We start from the raw sequence: 19,008 nt of genomic DNA, 5'->3' as shown, positions 1-19,008 counted from the left end.
CTCTCTTTTTTCAGAATTGATTTTGGGGGTGGAGGAGAGAGAGATGGAGATCAGTTTGTTATTCTACTTATTGATGCACTCATTGGTTGATTCTTGTATGTGCCCCAACTGGGGATCAAACCTGCAACCTTGGTGCATTGGGATGACGCTCTAACCAACTGAGCTACCCAAGCTGAGACCTCATGGTTCTCTTTTGTGACTTAATTTCAGTTCATTTCTATAATTTTAACAGTCCTGGGGTTTTTCCTAACTTTCCCAGTGCCCAAAATTGTTGTCAGGTATTTAAATGAATAAGAGAGAAAGGAAATTAGATTTGAGAGCATGCTGTGTATCAGATTCCTTGCTAGACATTTTACAGACCTTCTCATTTAATATTAAGTAAACAGTGTAACTAAATAAACTGCTGAGAGGGAAGCAGCCTGCCAGGCTGAGAATCAAGAGACCTGATTTCTGTCTTGGTTTTGTTACTAAACAGATTTATTAACCTTGACAGATTATTTCCTCCTCTGGGCTTCTGCTTCCTCATCTGTAAAATGGGGAAAGAGGGTGATTAGATTAGGTTCCGTTTGGCTCTGAGATTTGATGGCTGATCTTTGTGATAGCCTTGATTTGAAACTCTCACATTTCATTGAGTTGAATACTTAACAAAAGGGTTAAGAAGCTTAATCTACTCTAAGATTTAAGAAGCTCAAATTTACTCTAAAGTTACTCAAATTATCAAAAAATTTTTTTATCTTTTTCTTCAAACAACTTTAGTGACTATTAATTTGATGGTATTAATAGGACTAGTATAAATGTTACCTTAGGGAACACAGTATTTTATTTTTGTGTCAAAATATGGATCTTGCCCTGACTGGTGGGGCTCAGTGGATTGAGGAGCAGTCTGCAAACCAACAGGCCACTGGTTCAATTCCCAGTCAGGGCACTTGCCTGGGTTGTGGGCCAGGTCCCCAGTAGGGGGCACACAAGAGGCAGCCACACATTGGTGTTTCCATCCCTCTCTTTCTCCCTCCCTCCCCGTCTCTCTATAAATACATAAATAAAATATAGATCTTAATGAGAACCTCCTGAGTGCTGAGCCAACAATAATACATTAAGCATTTTTGAGACCAGTGGGGAAAGAGAACTTTCTGGCCCTGTAGCGAGACAAGACCAGGGGGAAGGTGATCTGCCAGTCTGAGCCCCATTTCCTCTCCTTTTCTGGATGAGAACAGCCAGAGCTTTCAAGTGGGCACGGAACGGGGAGTGCCCTGTGTTTGCAGAACAGAGTTGCGGAGGCTCTTGACTCCACGCAGTGCAGGGAAGGGAGGACAGTTCCCGCTTCTCATGCCTCCTGTGGAATTGCTGGACTAAAGCTGCTGTTCTTGCTGACTTGTACTGCCTGCCCTTGCCCCCTTTGGGTCTTGTTTCCATTGTAAGCTCTCCAGGCCTGGGAGGCAGTGTGTTGTGATGGAACAGGCACAGCCTTCCATCACAACACAGGCGGACTCTTCACGTCTGAACTTCGCTACCCGGGAACATCAGGGCCTCGATGACTGCTGGACCTTTCTTTTCTCCCTCAGGTTTCTCGTTGTAAAGTGACAGTGTTAGTACTTGAGTTCATTTTGGTTGCAAGTGGCAGAAACCAACTCTTATTTTCTAACCTCTTAGAAAAGGGGGGACTTTATTGGAAAGACACTGGAGGGAAAGCCGAACCACAGAATCTTCAGGTGGAGCAGGAACTGGGGCAGCTCTGGGAACCTCATCAGCGGGTGCAGCCGACCTGCTTGCCTGGCGAGGCTCTTTCCCTTTTAGTCCACACACACTCCATCAGCAGGGCCTGTCAGCTGCTTCTCTGTCTGCCCAGCTTCCGTTCTGCACGACCCGCAGGACTCCCCCCCTCTTGGACTCTCCTGACAGTCTCCTGAGCGCCCTCTCTGTGTCTGTGCTCCTCCCCCTCCCTCTCCTCTGCACAGAGCAGCCATTGCTACCTCCTGCTGCTTCTCAGCTCAGGGCCCTCCAAGTGCTTCCAGTCTTTCTCTGCGCAAAAGCCCAAGTAGTAGTTTCCCTCTTGTCTCCTACTCTCCCCCGATTGATTTTGGTGCTCCAGCCAAACTGACTGCTTGTGGATTTGGAATCTTAGCAGACATTCAGTTGGGACCTGGCCCACAACCCAGGCAGGAGCCCTGGCTGGGAATGGAACTGGCGACCCTTTTGTTCATAGGCCAGCACTCAACCACTGAGCCACGCCAGCCAGGGCTGAGGCCTTTTCTTTTCTTCCTTTTTAAAATTGAGTGTAGAAAGAAACATCTACTTATTGTTCCACTTATTTGTGTGTGCCTTCATTGTTGCCTCCTGTATGTGCCCTGAACGGAGATCGAACCTGCAACATTGGCGTATCTAACCGACTTAGCTGTCTGGCCAGGGCCAGTGAGGCCCTTTCTAAGTACCTTATTTAAAAATAAGTGTCCTGTCCCCAGGGTCCTTTGCCTGCTTTGTTTTTCTGCATCACCACCCATCATACTGTATGTTCTACCTGCTTTGTCCGTTTCCCCAGACTGTAATCAAACAAAACTCCATGAGGGCAAGAACCCTGTCTGCTCTCAGCACCGCCTCTCCAGGGCCTGGCACAGCGCAGGCCCTAGCAAAGACTTGTGGAATGAAAGCCATTTTGTGTCGGCTGTCTCCCTGAGTTGAGTCAGCAGTGCGAGAGGGATGGGCATGTGAAATACGTGTGACCCCTGGCACTTGCCCAAGTGTGAGTCCCAGAGAGGCAGGGAGGGAGCTGTCCTCTGGGAGCCGCCCCACCTGGGGTCTCTGAGCTTGTGAAGACTGAATCAGTTGGTGTGTGATTATCTGGGGGTGCTGAGAAAATGCCCATTCTTTTCCCTTTCAGAAACGTGTGACCTCTTGACAATGTTAGCATGCAGAAATTCAGTCACTCTCCGTAACAGAGGCTGTTGTTTGGAAAGGTAAAAAATATGCTCATATAATAATAGGAAACCTCATATACAGCCCATTTATTTTAATAAATGATGAAATATGTAATTCTTCAGAAGAAATGGTGTTGAAATTCTGCAAATGGTACAAAGGCTCTCTTGGTATCTGAGTGTACCCAAGCTTCAGGACCCCAGCCAGGTCAAAAAAAGGTAAATTCGTGAGTGGAAGGCATCAGTTTTCATTTCAGCTTCTCTCTAGTAGGAATTTTTTCTGCCCATAGGCAGTCTAGGCTAAGTACATTCATCTTTTGATTTTATATTGAATTTTTACTAATTTACTCTTTTGTATTCATACTTAAAATGTTTTACTTTTCAAAAGTACATGTACATTGTATGTATAATAAAGTAGGCTCTCCCACTGTGAAAAATAGTTTGACTTGATGCTTCTCTCTGACACTTTGGGTAAAGATTGTTTCTTACAGTTTTATATGTAAAGTTGAAGAACTTGAATAGCTGTGTGTTTTTTTCTTGTTTATTGTTTTAAGTGATCATCAATTTAAGCACTGTTTTGTTCCTGAGCTATTGGAATAGAAATTTAAGCTTTGGAGTCAGACACTTTTGGGTCAGACACTCTGGCACTTCTTAGTCATGTGACCTTGGGCATTCCTCAGTCTGTCTACAGGGACAAGGTCACCCTAGCACCTCACTCGCAGGCCTGTTGGGGATCAGCGACATGGTGCGGGCGGACAGAGCCCCTCCGTGAGCACAGTGAGCGCTGAGACAGCAGTTTGGCTCACAACCAGCAGATCGCGAGAGTCCTGTGATACAACATGTCCTGTTACAAACTTCACTCTGACTTTAGACATTTAAACTACGTTAGCACTAGCAGAATTTGGAAAAAGGAAAAGTGTACAGCCCTGTATGTGTGTGCCTTACGCCAACAAGCAATTTCCCTAAGCATAGAATAGGAATAAGCTATTTATGGTGAAAACTTTTTAAAAGCTTTGAGGTTTTACTTTTTCAAGTTGACAACAAAGCTTAGGCAAGTCTTTTTTTATAATAGGTTTCATCCGAGATTAGTAAATTAGTATTTAGTGTTCTTTCTCACAATGGTTTTTAGATCCTGGTTACAGTTCTTGGTGAACAGTGGGAACCCTGAATAGTTTCTTCTGTGGGACTCACGTAATTAGGTGACACTTCACCCACCCTATCACTCTGCTGTGACAATGGCGGTCTGTCTTGTTTCATGAGTCTGTCTTATCATGGTTCATGTCATTAGTGACTGAATTTAGATTCTTTTTAAAGGGACTTCTGTTTAAGTGTTTTTCCTTTGTAGACAGCATAAGTAATCTCCAGGCCCTGGGACTTTTGTTTTCCACATTTGAGTTTTGCTTAGTTTTCTAACGATGAGAGACATTTTGAAAACAGCAACTTAGGGTATGATAAGCAAATTCAAAGTAGCATCTTGCTTTTTAAGAGCTGGCTCAAATCTGAAAGAGAAAATGGACAGAATCATTTGTAAAAAGATTGGGATGCTGTTGGACTTACTTTTCCTTTGTAAATTGCATTCTGATTTTGTATCATAGTATTTACTGTGGTGAATCTATGCGCATGATTATATTAAGGCAGTGATTTTCAATTAATGGGCTGCAGAATTTCTAAAACATGCAATACCTGACTATTTAGTCAGAGGCACTAACCTCCTTTCCCTTAAATTGTCAAATAAAAAAATGACAACAGCCAAGACAACAGTAGCTGTCCAGTGTGAATGAACCAAAATTTTACCTATTTTTTGTTAGATTGGTAAAAAATATAGTTTTTGATGTGCTGCAAAATTTTAGTAATGAGTTTATGTGTGCCCAGGAGATGAAAAATGATGAAAATCACTGTATTAGGTGTTCTTTAAAGACACAGTTTTGCTAATTATCTTTGTTGTTTTAAGCTTTGTTTTTTGCTGGAAAAAGGATTAGTACTCAACTTTTGGTATTAACAGACATGATAAAACAAGATTTGTACAACTATAAATGTTTATTAGTTGAGAAAAGAAAAACATATACAAGGAGATGATGTGATGATTATATAGGTTGAATGACTGGCACAGCTCGATTTAAAAAACAACAGCTTAATTGGTGTGTAATTCACAGCCTCAGGATCGGCTGGCCCACTTTCCGTCTCTGGGTTGTCTCTTCTGGACAGCTCCTGTGACGAGAGCTGTGCAAGATGTGGCCTTTCTTCCTGGCTTCTTTCACTTAGCATGATGCTTCTGAAGTTCATCCATGTTGTGACATTGACTTCATTCCTTTTTTGACCAAGTAATATTCCATTGAATAGACAGATCACATTGTGTTCATCCATTCATCAGTTTGTGCTGTTTCCACTTTTTGGCTATTACAAATAATGCTTCCATAAATATTTGTGTTCAAGTTTTTGTGTAGACATGTTTTAATTCTCTTAGGTATGTACCAAGGAGTAGATTTTTTTTAACTGCATATGGGGACTATATTATCTTGAATTTTACAAAAAAAATGTAGAAAGAAGAAGTCTTATTTTGAGAATTGTTGGTACACCTAAGTTGAATTTTTGAAAGGTCAAGAAGATTTAACCCTGACTGGGTGGCTCAGTTGGTTGGAGCATCATCCCCTACACCAAAAGGTTGTGGGTTCGACTCCCAGTCAGGGCACATACCTATATTGTGAGTTCGATCCCTGGTCAGGACACAAATGGGAGGCAATTAATTGATGTTTCTGTCTGTCTCTCTCTCTCTCTCTCTCAAAAATAAATAAATAACTAATAAATAAATAAATCCTCAGTTTAGAAAAAAAATTAAAACATTTATATAGTTTTAGTGAGATAATCTTTATAGTTGATTATTTAGAAAAACATGATTCTTTGTTCTGGTTCCCTCGTCTAATGATTAACTTTGCATTTTAGATAGTTTCAGCTATAAAAACTAGATAAACCAGTTAATTTGGGAGGTTATGAAATAATGAAGAGTATATTGTAGGTAGCAAGGTATTTATTAAAACTTTTGCTATCTTTCCTTTTTTATTTTGAAGCAGTTTAAAGTATCGGTTCAGCTCATAGCCTTGGAGTCAGACCAAGGTTTGATAGCACTCGTATTTGTCAGCTCAGTGACTTTGAAGAAGTGACTTAGCTTCTCCAGGCCCCCGCTGCCTGACCTGTGAGAGGAAGGAAGGGTGGTGTTTGGCACACAGAGCTGGTGTGAACCCGGCGGGTGTGAGTACGCATCACAGTGCCTGACACGGAGCCGTGGTAAGCGGGATGGGAATGCTTTCCTCCCCGAGCAGTGCTTCTGCATCGCGTCCGGGGGGTTCCTGAGGCCCTGAGAGGGGTGGCCCACTAGGATGCCCCTCTACAGGTGCCTCAGTCACACTCGCACACACCCACATTCACACCTCTCTGTGTGTTTGGTATGCTGGGTGGGGCAGCAGTAGGGCTGCAGTTGTGAGTACGCAAAGCATGGAGTGCACGCTTGTATTACTATTAACTATCATATTATCTGTTTGTATTACAACTGTAAACCTCCTTCTGCCCACTCCTGTATGTAATCAGACTTTCAGGAGACAGCACTGACCATGTGTGATGGACTGCCTTATTTTTAATTTAAATTAATAGACTTTATTTTTTAGAGCAGTTTTAGGTTTACACAAAAATCAAGCCTCACGGTTTACTCTATTATAACATCTTGCATGAGTGTGGTCCATCTGTTACACTTGATGAACATTAATTGTAAAAAAAAAAAAAAGCCCATAGTTTACATGGAGGTTCACTCTTTACGTTGTACAGTTCTGTAGGTCTTAACATAAGTACTGTCATCTTTTCACCACTGGAGTACTGGGCGGCGTGGTTCCCCTGCCCTGAACATCCCCCGCGCGCCCGTGCTCATCCCTGCCCAGCCTCGGGCAGCCGCTGACTTCTTTGTCTCCATGGCATTGCCTTTTCCAGGATGTCGTATGACTGGAATCACACAGTACGCAGTGTTTTCAGACTTCTTTCACTTAGCAGTAGGCATTTAAGATTCCTCCACATCCGTCTGGCTGACTCAATAGCTCGTTTCTTTGCGTCACTGAATAAAATTCCACTGTCTGCACGGACATTTTGTGCATCCATCACCTCCTGGAGGATGTCTCAGTGGCTTCCAAGTTTTAACATTTAGGAATAAAGCAGCTACAGATACTTGTGTGTACGTTTTTGTGTGTATGTAAGTTTTCAGTTCACTTGAGTAAATACCAAGGATTTCAATCACTAGATCCTACAGTGAGAGTGTGTTTAGCGTTGTCAGAAACTGTCGGACTGTCTTCCAGTGGCTGCGCCATTTGCACCCCACCAGCGAGTTCCCAGTGCCCCGCACCCGCACCAGCACGTGGTGGTGTCAGTGTTCGGGGTTCTGGTCGTCCTGAAGGGCGTGTGGTGGTGTCTCGTCGTTGTTTATTTTCAGTTTCCTAATGACGTACGATGTTGCGCATCTTTTCATGTCCTTATTTGCCATCTGTGTGTCTCCTTTGATGAGTTGGGTTTTTTTTAACTGGGTCCTTTGTTTTCTTATTGTTGAGTCTCAAGAGTTCTGTGTATGTTAAAGGTGTAAGTGCATTATGTTTTCTCCCAATTTGGGTCTTGCTTTTTTGTTTTTTTTTTAAATAGTTTTATATCACTCTATTCTGTTCTGTTAAAAAACAAAACTAGTCCTGAGGCACTTGATTTTGTAGCCCACTGGTAGGTCACAACCTGCGGTTTGAGAATCAGTGTTCTATGTCCAAAATGAGGATCAGCAGGGGGTCAGAGTCAGTACTGCCTTTTTCTTGTGGGTGCTCTTGTGCGTTTCCCGACTGGGGACCGGTCAGGGACTGAACCCTCAACCCAGGCATGTGCTCTGCCCTGGAATCAGACTGGTGACCTTTCGCTTTGTGGGACGATACCCAGCCAAATGAGCCATACCAGTCAGGGCTCGCTCTTTATTTTCTTCTAGAGTGAATTCTTTTCCCAAAAAATTTACAGTGGGGGGAAAACTCACCCCAGTACCCTGCAGCACCACCTCGTGGGGAAAGGCAGGCTTTAACGAGGCATGTCCGTGATGTCTGGGTTTGAGTGAGTTCTGACAAATGTCCCATAGGTGTGTGCAGGCACCTGATGCTCACACTAACATTTTTTAAAGATTTATTTATTTTTAGAGAAAGGAGAAGGGAGGGAGAAAGAGAGGGAGAAAAACATCGGTGTGTGAGAGATACATCTATCCGTCGCCTTTCACACCCCCCCCAGGTGGGGGACCTGGCCCACAGCCCAGGCATGTGCCCTGACTGGGAATCAAACCGGTGACCTTTCAGTTTGAAGGCCAGCATTCAATCCACTGAGAACACCAGCCAGGTCATACACTACTGTTTTTTAAATGATTTTATTTTTTTTGCCCTGGCCAGGTGGCTCAGTTGGTTGGAGCATTGTCCCATACACCCGAAGACTGGGGATTCGATTCCTGGTCAGGGCACATGTCTAGGTTGTGGGTTTGATCCTCGGTTGCCGTGTGTATGGGAGGCAACTGATGAGTGTTCCTCTCGCATCAGTGTTTCTCTCTCCCCCACCCACACCCCCATCCTCTGACTCTGAAAAATCAATAAACATGTCTTTCAGTGAGAATTAAATTTTTTGCCTTCTCTACGATGTGGATCAACTCTTTTTCTATAGAGACCTTGGAGATGGGAAGGCAGGCTCCTACCCTTCATGTCTCAACCTATTGTCAAAGGGAACTTCCTATCTGATTGGGGGAGCTTACTGAGTGCCTGCTGTGGGCCAGGCAGCACTCCAGGCCCTGGCGGTGCGGCAGCGAGCCAGCGGCAGTTCCTGCTGTGGTTGAATAACAGAGACTGGGGGACGTGAATTTCACTAAGATTAGGAAGAGAGGTTTACTAAAAACTATAGAATAGTTACAAAGTAATGTTTTAGTGATCTTTGCGTAAGTTTTCTGGATCTTCTTAGTTTTTAAAAATCAGCGTTAGTGCTCTTGTCGAGTAGTTCAGTTAACTAGACTGTTGTCCCAAGACACCAAGATTGTGAGTTCGATTCCCCAGTCCGGGATAAGAATCAACCAGTGAATGTATTGGGTTGGCCAAAAAGTCTGTATGGTTTTTTCCGTAAAATAAAAGACGTGTTTTTCATTTTCACCAATAACTTCATTGATTTGGATATTTTGAGCATGTTGGCTACCTGCCCCCCACCCCGGCTATTGGCTTCCAGTGGGCAGAGGCCAGGGGCGCTGCTAAACACCTTCCCATGCGTAAGACAGCCCCACAGCAAAGAATTACTTGGCCAAAATGTCAATAGTAGCAAGAAACTTCACAAACCACTTTTGACACGTTTGATCAGTCACAGCACCTTCTCCATGCACTGTACAACCTCTTCTTATATTCCAGTTGCGTTTTTACCTTTCTTGAAATAATAAAGCACAATATGCTGAAGACGTTGCGCATCTTCTTCCATCTTCAATATTAAAATGGCTACACAAAATTCACCAATTTTGGTATGTTTTTAAAAAATGCACACTGATATGACAGTTGTCACAATGCAATCTAACAAATACACTGAGCACTGCTGGAGCCATTAGACAGAAAAAATGTAACAGACATTTTGGCCAGCCCAGTATGAATAAGTGGAAAATTAGTGGATATTCCCCCCCCATTCCTCTCTCTATCTCTAAAAATCAATTAATTAAAAAAAACTCAAAAAAATCAGTGTTCAAACTCACAACCCTGCTATTCTCCTTCTCCCCTTCCCTTGTCATGTTGATTCACGACAACTGAATTCATGAGCCGAAAAACCTTATTAATTCAAAAAGCACCCCCAAAATAGTGTCAGGCCATTGTTCACTCTGACAGCAGGTTCATAAAGAACTCTGCTCTCCCGAGCAAGTAAGTGCACGCTGAGCCCTTCCGAGTGTTAGAAAAGGGCTGCTGTGTGCCGTCAGGGAGGGGGCATGTGAGACCCGGCTCTGGCCAGAGCCTGGTGTTCCAGAAGCAAGTGATTGCATAACACTCACCAGCTGGTCGTTCGTTCTGGAGACCAGGCCATGGGCGCTGCAGCAGGCACCGGGGCGGGGAGCGAGGGCCGAGCCCAGGGAATGGCAGTGCCGCACTCACAGGAGAGGGGCGCCGGTGGTTCCTCTGACTTCTGGGTGTAGAAGGCATGGCATGGGGAATACAAGATCTGGGAAAGCTGGGCTGTGAACTCACATGTGAAGACATTCGCCATCAGAAGTATAAAATAACTGTGTGAACAGGAGTAAAAATATGTCCCTGACATTCTGGTGGGACTTCGAGCGTGAAGAAGGCCCTTTCAGTCTGGACTTGTTCGCACTGAATCTAGGAATTACTGTGTCATTCCCAGTTCTACAGATTCCAGGCCGTTTGTTTCAATATTCAGATGCCCCCCATTTTTTTTAATATAAATTTCTCTTATAGGTTAGTGAGCAAAAGTAACTTTAATTTCTTATAAAATAGAAATGTGTTTATGGCATCTGAGAAGAACAGAAGGAAAAATGCTTGCCTGTTGAGCAGGCTGGTGGCGTGTCACTTAGGTTATTGCGGCACCGCTCCGTGCTGTGGCGTGGCGGGGGCTTTATATTTGTGTGGTCTTCACGGAGACGCCCAGGCTTTCGTGTGCCTGCCATGCGTTCGATGTCGATGAGGCGATGGGCGGTGGGGGATTTGGAAGTGGGTTGCTTGAAGGGGCAGAGGCCCAGCAAAGGGAGGGGGCCGTGTTCATGCTCTGATGTCATAAAGACGCACGTGGAGATTCTTAGTCCCAGAGAAGGAACGCCGTCCTCGCTGGTGAGAGGTGGCAAAGGGAGGTTTGGCAAAGGTGGTAGCATAGGAGCTGCGTTTTGAAGGGTGAAGAGGAGTTTACAGGCCAACAGGAAGGCAGAGAGGGACAGCAGCCTGGGAGGCCAGGACTGGAGCTGAGGGGGCACAGCCGAGGTCCAGAGTGGGCAGGCACTGGGGCTGAAGGCTGGGGGCTGCGAGGAAGGGGGGAGTCTGCGGTTTCTCCCGCAGGCCAGGCGTCCTCGGAGAGGGTGCTGTGGGAACCCGAGCCCCCGAGGCAGGCAGGAGCGAGTCTGTGCGCAGGACAGCCTTAGCCTCCGAGGGCTCGGCAGAGACACCAATTTCTTGTTCATGCTCCCGAAAAACATGTCTTGGGAAAGGCTTCTGTTAGCAGTGCAGAGCTTCTGAACACGCACATTTTCAGGAGGGAGCGACCTCACTGGCTTCACGTGAGGGGCTGGTGCCGCTGAAGGGGGGGCTGCTGCTGCGGGGGCAGACTGGCCAGAGCAGCGCATAACTGGGGTCAGTTTCTGCTAAGTAAAATCTGACCCAAAGATACAGAGATGTCCAGTCTCAAAACTTAGGGATTTCGGGCTCTTCTAAGGGAAAGCATTTTAAGATGAAAAGTTAGGGGATGATTTTTATTCGCTGATTTTGATCAAAGATTGAACAGCAATGCTCTATAATGCTGTCTGAGAAAAGAAAATCTTTGGTTTAAATAGTACTTTAAGAGTTATGTGTTTTCGAGATTTTTTTTTTTAATCCCTTCCAACATGACCTCCTCAGATCTTAGATCAATCAAATTCTTAGGATTTTTTAAAGGTAAAAAAATGCTGGAAAATTTCTATTTTTAATGTTTTTGAATATATTGTGATGTATTTTTATATTTTAGGGCCACTTGCATTTCTTTTACTGTGATACATTATTTTCTTAGCCAAAGTTTAAAAATAATGGATTTTTGGTCTTTTGTTAACAATTTTAGGAGTCTTTTGTATGTTGCCCAAGAGATCAGCCTTTTATTTGTAATATGAGTTGAGAATATTTCCCCCGGCTTGTCTTTTTTTGCTTTGTAAAAGAGTCTTCTATTTAATTGCCTAAATATATAATTTTTTAATGGTGTCTGGGTTTTGAGCCATAGTTAGAAAGGGCTTCTGTACTCCAAAGTTATAAAAAGGAATTTACCTCATTTTATTTCAGAACTTTCGTATTTTTATGATTTATATTTAAATATTTATGTGATGTGCAGTGTGAGTCCATTTTGCTCCAGGTGGTGGTTTAGTTGCTCAGACACCGTTCATCGTGGAGTCTTTTCGTCCATCGTTTCCCATTTACTGTTCCCGGTCTTCATGATTGGTCCCATTGATCTGTGTGCTGCTGGCGCTGTGTTGTTTGGAGGCTTTATAATGTCAGGAAGTGTAGTCCCCTCCCAGTACTCTTCTCTTTCGGAACTTTGCTGACTTTTTGTACATTTTAATTTTTCTACATAAACTTTATTTATTTATTTATTTATTTGGATTTTTTTTTTTAAATTTTACAGAGAGGGGAAGGGAGAGAAAGAGAGGGAGAGAAACATCAGTATGTGGTTGCCTCTTGCACGCCCCCTACTGGGGACCTGGCCCACAACCCAGGCCTGTGCCCTGACTGGGAATTGAACTGGCGACCCTTTGGTTCACAGTCTGGTGCTCAGGCCACTGAGCCACACCAGCCAGGGCCTACATAAACTTTAGAATCAGTTTCTGTATTTCCCAAAACTGATCCTGTAGGCGTTTTGGTGGGAGCAGGGATGGGGTGGGTGGGAGTGTCTGTGAGGAGGTGGGGGATTACTTTCAATTTGCAGATTAATCTCTTCCTGATAAGGACTCTAAGTTGCAGCTTTAATCTTTTCTCTTACAGATGATATTAACTGTGTTCTTGAGCAACAATGAACAAATTTTAACGGAAGTTCCCATAACACCAGAAACAACGTGTCGAGATGTTGTGGAATTTTGCAAAGAACCTGGAGAAGGTGGTTGCCATTTAGCCGAAGTGTGGAGGGGAAACGGTATGTGTGGGACCCTGTAAAGGTCACTGAGGACATCAAACTGTTCATCAAGTGTACCACATTTTTCCTAGTTCTCCATTACCTGTGGCAATAAGGAGTTGGGCGATCAAAGTAAAAACTGGTATGATACTAGATGGAGACTGGGTTTAGAGACACTGGTCTTAAACAGGTATGTCGTGTGCTCTGACCCTCACTGCAGCCATCTGAAGTAAGCTGGGCAGGGAGACCCAGGGCTCTGTGAAGCCTTCCTTGATATCACTGCGGCCAAGTCCAAGATCTCTGTCCCCTGAGACCTTACAGTGTTGTGTCAGTTACGGGTTGAGTTGTTCATCTGCTCTTCTTTTACCCGTGATAACCTCACGAAGGCAGAGACATTGTTTCCCTGTGTATGAGAGTCTTTAAAGTGTAGGCCCTCCACAAATGTGTGCTTACTGAAGTGGGAAGAGTAAGTGCCGGTGCTGCATTTAAGGACTGTCAGCTAGCTGGGCAGTGTGGCTAATATGGCTAGTGAGCACAGAAAATTCTGCCAGATAATTTGGACTCTTAAAGGAGGGGCTGACTTTAGATAGAACAGGATACACTAAGCGAGGGGAGCAGTGGGAAGGGAGGGCAAGAGAAGGTGTGTGTGCTCCTGAGACAGTGTTGAGGGAGGGCAGCAGCAGGGTAGAGACCAGACCGGCCCCCGCAAGGCCTGCGGCTTCGGCTGCGGGCAGCCTTTACGTAGCAGGAGGCGACTGTGCAGCCCGCCAGGCCGGCGTGGGAGAGTCAGGGAGTGACCTGCGGCAGCACTCCGAGTCTGAGGTGGTGACGAAGTGGGTGAGCGTCCGGAGGGACACGTCTAAGGGCACTCAGGGATAATCAGTGACATCTGACTTGGACTTTTCTTTTACGTTTTTAACGTTGAGGTGGGATTGACAACATTATGTTAGTTTCAGGTGCACAGCATGGTTCGATATTTGCCTGTGTTGCCAAATGACCACCACTGTAAGTCCGGCTCACGTTTATCACCACATAGTACAGAGTTTTTTTTTCTTGTGGTGGGAACTGTCAGGATCTGCTCTTCCAGCACGTTTTAACTATGCGGTGAAAAGCTTCCCTGTTAGAGTGTTACCTCGCACAGGGCTGCGCCAGTCTTCTCTGTCTCGTCCCAGTTTTAGACGGGTACTGCCGACGTGACTGCTTCTCACAATTTGTTTTAGTCATAGTTGACATACAATATGATACTAGTTTTCAGCATGTGACATGGTGATCAGACACTTCGTTCCTTACAGACTGGTCACCGCCCGGCTTCCCACGTGGTCATCACAGTGGCGCCGACCACATTCCCACGCTGAACCGAACCTCGCGTCCCTGGGACTGACTGTGTGACTGGCTGTCTCAGTCCCTTCGCCTTCCTCACCCAGCCCCTAAGCCCTCCCATCCGGCAACCCTCAGTTTGTTCTCTGTATCTATGAGCTTACTTCTGTTCTGTTCACTTATTTTGTTTTTTAGATTCCACATATAAGTGAAATCGTATGGTGTTTGTCTTTATCTGACTTATTTCACTTAGTATAACACCCTCTAGGTCCATCCATGTTGTTACAAATAGTTGGATTTGTTTCTTTTTTTATTGCCAAGTAGTATTCTATTGTATACATATACCGTACCTTCTTTATCTATTCATCTGTCACTTTCAGCAGAAGTGAGACCATTTCTGTCCTTGCCCTCAAGTGCCCTCCAGCTTGCCTACGCCTGCAGGAAGGGGAAAGGGCAGCAGCATATGGGGTGCACGTGTCTGCGAACAACAGGATCTTCTTTTTTATGGAAATCCTGGGCTCACCCAGGACCTCGAGAACGTGTGACAGGACTGCAGCTCACCGAGTCCTTTCTCTTGCGGGAAGGTCAAGGTGTCGGAGTGAGCAGAAGGGAGAAAAGATAGTGTTTGCTTCTGCGCTGCCACTCCCAGACTTTTCTAGAAGCTTCAGGGTTTGCTGATAATCCTTCCCCACTTTCTTTTTTCTTTTTTTAATTTTTGAAAATATTTCATTTATTTATTTTTAGAGAAAAGGGAAGGGAGGGAGAGAAACATTGATTGTTGTCTCTTGCACTCCCCCAACCTGGGACCTGGCCTGCAACCCAGGTGTGTGCCCTGACCGGGAACTGAACCGGCAACCTTTCGGTTTGCAGGACATTGCCCATCCCACTGAGCCATATCAGCCAGGGGTCCTTCCTCAGTTTCAAATACAAGCGGTAGAGGGAATATTTCAAGATTTCCTTTTTTTTTCCCCTTTGAGATAAAATTTATATAAGATAAAAACCACCGTTTTGAAATGTAAATTGAGTGGTTTTTAGGACACTCGCAGTGTTGTGCAACCATGACCAGTCTCTGTACCTCCCTGTCCCCTCCTCCCCCAGAGCCAGGCGGCTACTGGATTGCTTTCTGGCTTTACGTATTTGCTGTTCTAGTGCCCCCCCCGGCATGGGGTCACGCACTCTTGGCGCCCCTCTTGTCTAGCTTCTCTCACCTAGAATAACGTTTTCGAGCTTCGTGCGTGCTGTAAGAGTGTGTTAGTGCTTAGTTCCTGCTGCTTGGCTGAGGGACAGCCATTGTCTGATCACCACATCTTACTCCTTCATGCCTCAGTTAAGGGACATCAGGGCTGACCTTTCTGGCCACTGAATGATGCCGCTGCAAATGTTCACGTTCAAGTGTTTGTGCGGGCTCACCGAATTGCCAGGAAGTGTGCCCTTTCCCTTTCCACGTGCTGTTACCACGTGCGCATTTCAGGGAGCAACAAGGGATTTGATGGGTCCCTTGGAAGAGGGGGAGGCTCACCGCTTCCCGAGAAGTGCTGTGAAGGGCGTTTGTCGGTGTTTCCCGTGTAATGCCGGACAGTTGCGTTTGTGTTTACTTCCTGTGCTTAGTGGTCGCCTGAGTCACTTCCCAGTCATACTCCTGCTTTCACTTCATTCAAGTTAGAATTTGTGCTTGTAGCATTCCCGAATTCTAGTAAGCATGTATATTTATTTACATTCACTTTTAGTTTTTACTTTTGGTAGGAAGTAGTTGGTTTGTTTCTGAAGAAATGAGTTGTGTTTTTCTTCTAGAGCGCCCCATACCCTTCGATCATATGATGTACGAGCATCTGCAGAAGTGGGGGCCACGAAGGGAAGAAGTGAAATTTTTTCTTCGCCATGAGGATTCCCCAACTGAGAGCAGTGAACAAGGTAGACAAGTGCTTTTCCCCCATGTGTTCATTTTTGCTGTAAAAGTTAATTTAAAAAAATAGGAATAAGTATTATTGACACTCTTTCTCCCTTCACTCACAGCGGTAAGCAGGAGAGTTGGTGTCTCGCTATCACTGCGGCTGACAGTGCCCTCCTGCTCCTTGGGCACCGGCCCCCGCTCCCTCCTCAGGCCTGTGGTCTGTTCAGTAATGCACTCAGACCTGTGTGGAGGGCTCTTGCTCTTTAAAGGGATGGCTTTCAATAACGACCAGATGGGTCATATGTCTAGACTGTAAGAATAAATGCAGCCATGCTCTGTCCGGGTAGCTCCATTGGTCAGAGCATCATCCTGATACACCGTGGTTGGGGGTTCAGTCCTCGGTCAGGGCACGTAAAAGAGTCGACCAATGAATGCATAAATACTTGGAACAACAATGCTGTTTTCTCTCTCTCTCTCAAATCAATAAACAAAAAAAACATTTTTAAAGAATGAATAAAACTGTTCTGGCTGGTGTAGCTCAGTGGATTGAGCGCGCCTGACTGTAAACCAAAGGGTCACCAGTTCGATTCCCAGTCAGGGCACGTGCCTGGGTTATGGACCAGATCCCCAGTATGGGACGTGTGAGAGGCAACCACACATTGATATTTCTCTTCCTCTCTCTCTAAAAATGAATAAATAAAATCTTAAAACTAAAAAATAATTAAAAAAAAAGACAAAGCAAAACTCCAGCCCAGAGCCTAGGGCAGGGCCTTATATTTAAAAAAAAAGAAAAAGAAGAAGAAGAAGAAGAAGAAGAAAAAAAAAAGAATAAATAAAACCATGAAAAGATTAGAAGAATTCTGGGAAATAGGCTTTTTAAAAAAATTTTTATGGTACAGAAGACCTTTCTAAGTGTAATGCTAAGTAAGCCATAAAAGATAAGACAAACTGAATTATTAAAAAAAAACCCCAACAACCCCAAAACTGTGTGCATAGCAATAACCACCCTAAGCAATTTCAAAACACAAATGATCAACTGGGAAACAGCATTTACAGCACATTAGCTAAGGGCTCATTTCTGTCACATGGACAGTTATACTTCGGTACTTGTTGGCTTCAGAACTCAGCAAACCCTGTAGTCATTGCATTTTGATGAGAAAAAAAAGTTTCCAGACTCAGTGCTTGCTTGGGACTCATGACACTTGCTAGAACTTACATTAGTCACAATGCTGCCCCACAAGAGAAAAACGCTTCATCATTTGGTACTCATCAGTTTCGGCACTCAACACAAGTTCTGGAACCAATTGACCACAAGTACCAAGGTACCACTGTAAAGGGCTCTTAAAAATTCCGCTCCACACACACACAAAAGAACCAGTAAAAAAAACGACCTATACAAATATATACGCAGTTCTCAGAAAAGGAAGTAACCGTAGCCGTAGATTATATGAAAAGATGTTCAGCCTTACTCCTAATAAAGAAGACACTGACCCTCTGTTCCACTGGCCACCCTGGCGACGATCAGAGCGTTTAAGAACACAGCGTCTGCGAGGGGGCTGAGAGACGGGCGCGCATCCACACGGCCGTGGGAGTGCCAGTTGGCAGCTTTTGCAGAGTGCACTTTGGTAACATCTGTTCCACTTGCAAGCGCGCAAAACCTTTCACCCAGCAAGCTCACTTTTGAGAGCTTACCCTGCAGCTGTGCCGACACACACAGAAGGTGGGGTGCTCTCAGTGCTACCCACGGAGCATTTCTGACAGGAGCGGCCTGCGTGCCCACCAGGGGCGTCGGGCTGACGGGTCGTGGTGCGCCGAGCAGTGGGCTGCTCTGCAGCCGCAGAGAAGAGGCTCTGCGCCCCGACCATCTCCCAGGCACACCGCATGAACGAGCACCATGGGGAGCAGCATGCACACGCGCCGCCTTCCGTGTGGCAGGGACACGGGGAACTGCGTATGTCCATATTGGCTGTGTGTGGCTGCGGCGTCTCTGGGGACTGAGAAGCTGGTACCAGTGGGAGTGCGGGGGAGGCTGCCAGGCCAGGGAGGGAGGGAGAGCTGCGCACTGTGCGTCTGTGCCTTTTGCGTTTTGAACCATGGGAATATACTGCCTCTTTTTGAATTAAAATTTAAACAAAAAAGGGCATCTTTTTATCTAAAGCATATACACTGTACAGTGAAGAGACCCTTAATTTGTTATTTAACAGTGATTGTGGATTACTTCTGGTATTTAAAAAAATAAACAGCAAAAGGATATTCTTCTGTAAAAAAGGTTTTTTAAATAAAGATTTTCTTTATTTTTAGAGGGGAAGGGAGAGAGAGAGGGAGAGAAACATCAGTGTGAGGTTGCCTCTCATGCACCCCCTACTGGGGACCTGGCCCACAACCCAGGCACGTGCCCTGACTGGGAGCTGAACTGGTGACCCTTTGGTTCACAGTCAGGCGCTCAATCCACTGAGCCACACCAGCCAGGGCTGTAAAAAATTTCTTTAGGCAAGTTATCTCTTTATTTGTACTTTATATTAAAGAACATTTTGCCCCTAAGATGAATTGCTCTCTCCTTTGAGGTCATCTCCACAGCTGCCATTGCTGTTACCGTGCTGTGTGTCTACAGCGCACTGTCACTTCTGGCTTTTATTCCGCTGGCTGCCGGTCACCCGGGGTCAGGAGACCAAGCCTCCAGGCCCAGCTCTCATCCACGTGCCCCTTTGACAAGGGCCCTCCCTGCCTGTGCACCAGATCCTCCTGCCAGGGGTTCACTGGCCAGCCCTGAAGTGCTGCTGCTCTTGTGCCAGGAGTTTGTGTGAACCCCCTGCCGGGCTCTCCCAGTGTGTGCGGCCTCCCTTCCCTGGCTGTGCGTAGTTGTACTTTGTTTATCGATACAGTGTGTGGCATAACCCTTAATGCCCTGTGGTGGGGGGTGGGGGAAGGTTTTTTTATCTCAGTTTATAAAGTTTAGAAGTGTTAGGGATACTTAAGAGACCTGTCTGGAGTCATAACGAAAGTATGTAATTTATGAAGCTATCTCCCTAGTACCCG

The 19,008-nt window shown here is 45.2% G+C and overlaps 1 protein-coding gene across 1 annotated transcript in view; it reads left to right on the top strand.

The window, feature by feature from the left end:
- Positions 1 to 19,008, top strand: part of PPP1R13B (protein phosphatase 1 regulatory subunit 13B) — a 63,859-nt gene that overhangs the window by 16,527 nt on the left and 28,324 nt on the right. The window contains exons 2-3 of the mRNA XM_045823696.1: positions 12,638 to 12,785; positions 15,873 to 15,992. Of these exons, the coding sequence (XP_045679652.1) occupies positions 12,638 to 12,785; positions 15,873 to 15,992 (268 nt within the window). The remainder of the gene's footprint in view (positions 1 to 12,637; positions 12,786 to 15,872; positions 15,993 to 19,008) is intronic.

This window comes from Phyllostomus hastatus, unplaced genomic scaffold (genome assembly GCF_019186645.2).
Source record: "Phyllostomus hastatus isolate PE091 unplaced genomic scaffold, TTU_PhHast_1.1 phas_scaffold_501, whole genome shotgun sequence".
Classification (NCBI taxonomy): Eukaryota; Metazoa; Chordata; class Mammalia; order Chiroptera; family Phyllostomidae; genus Phyllostomus; species Phyllostomus hastatus.
Note: the sequence above shows the minus strand (reverse complement) of the source record. Positions and strands in the feature narration are given on the sequence as shown.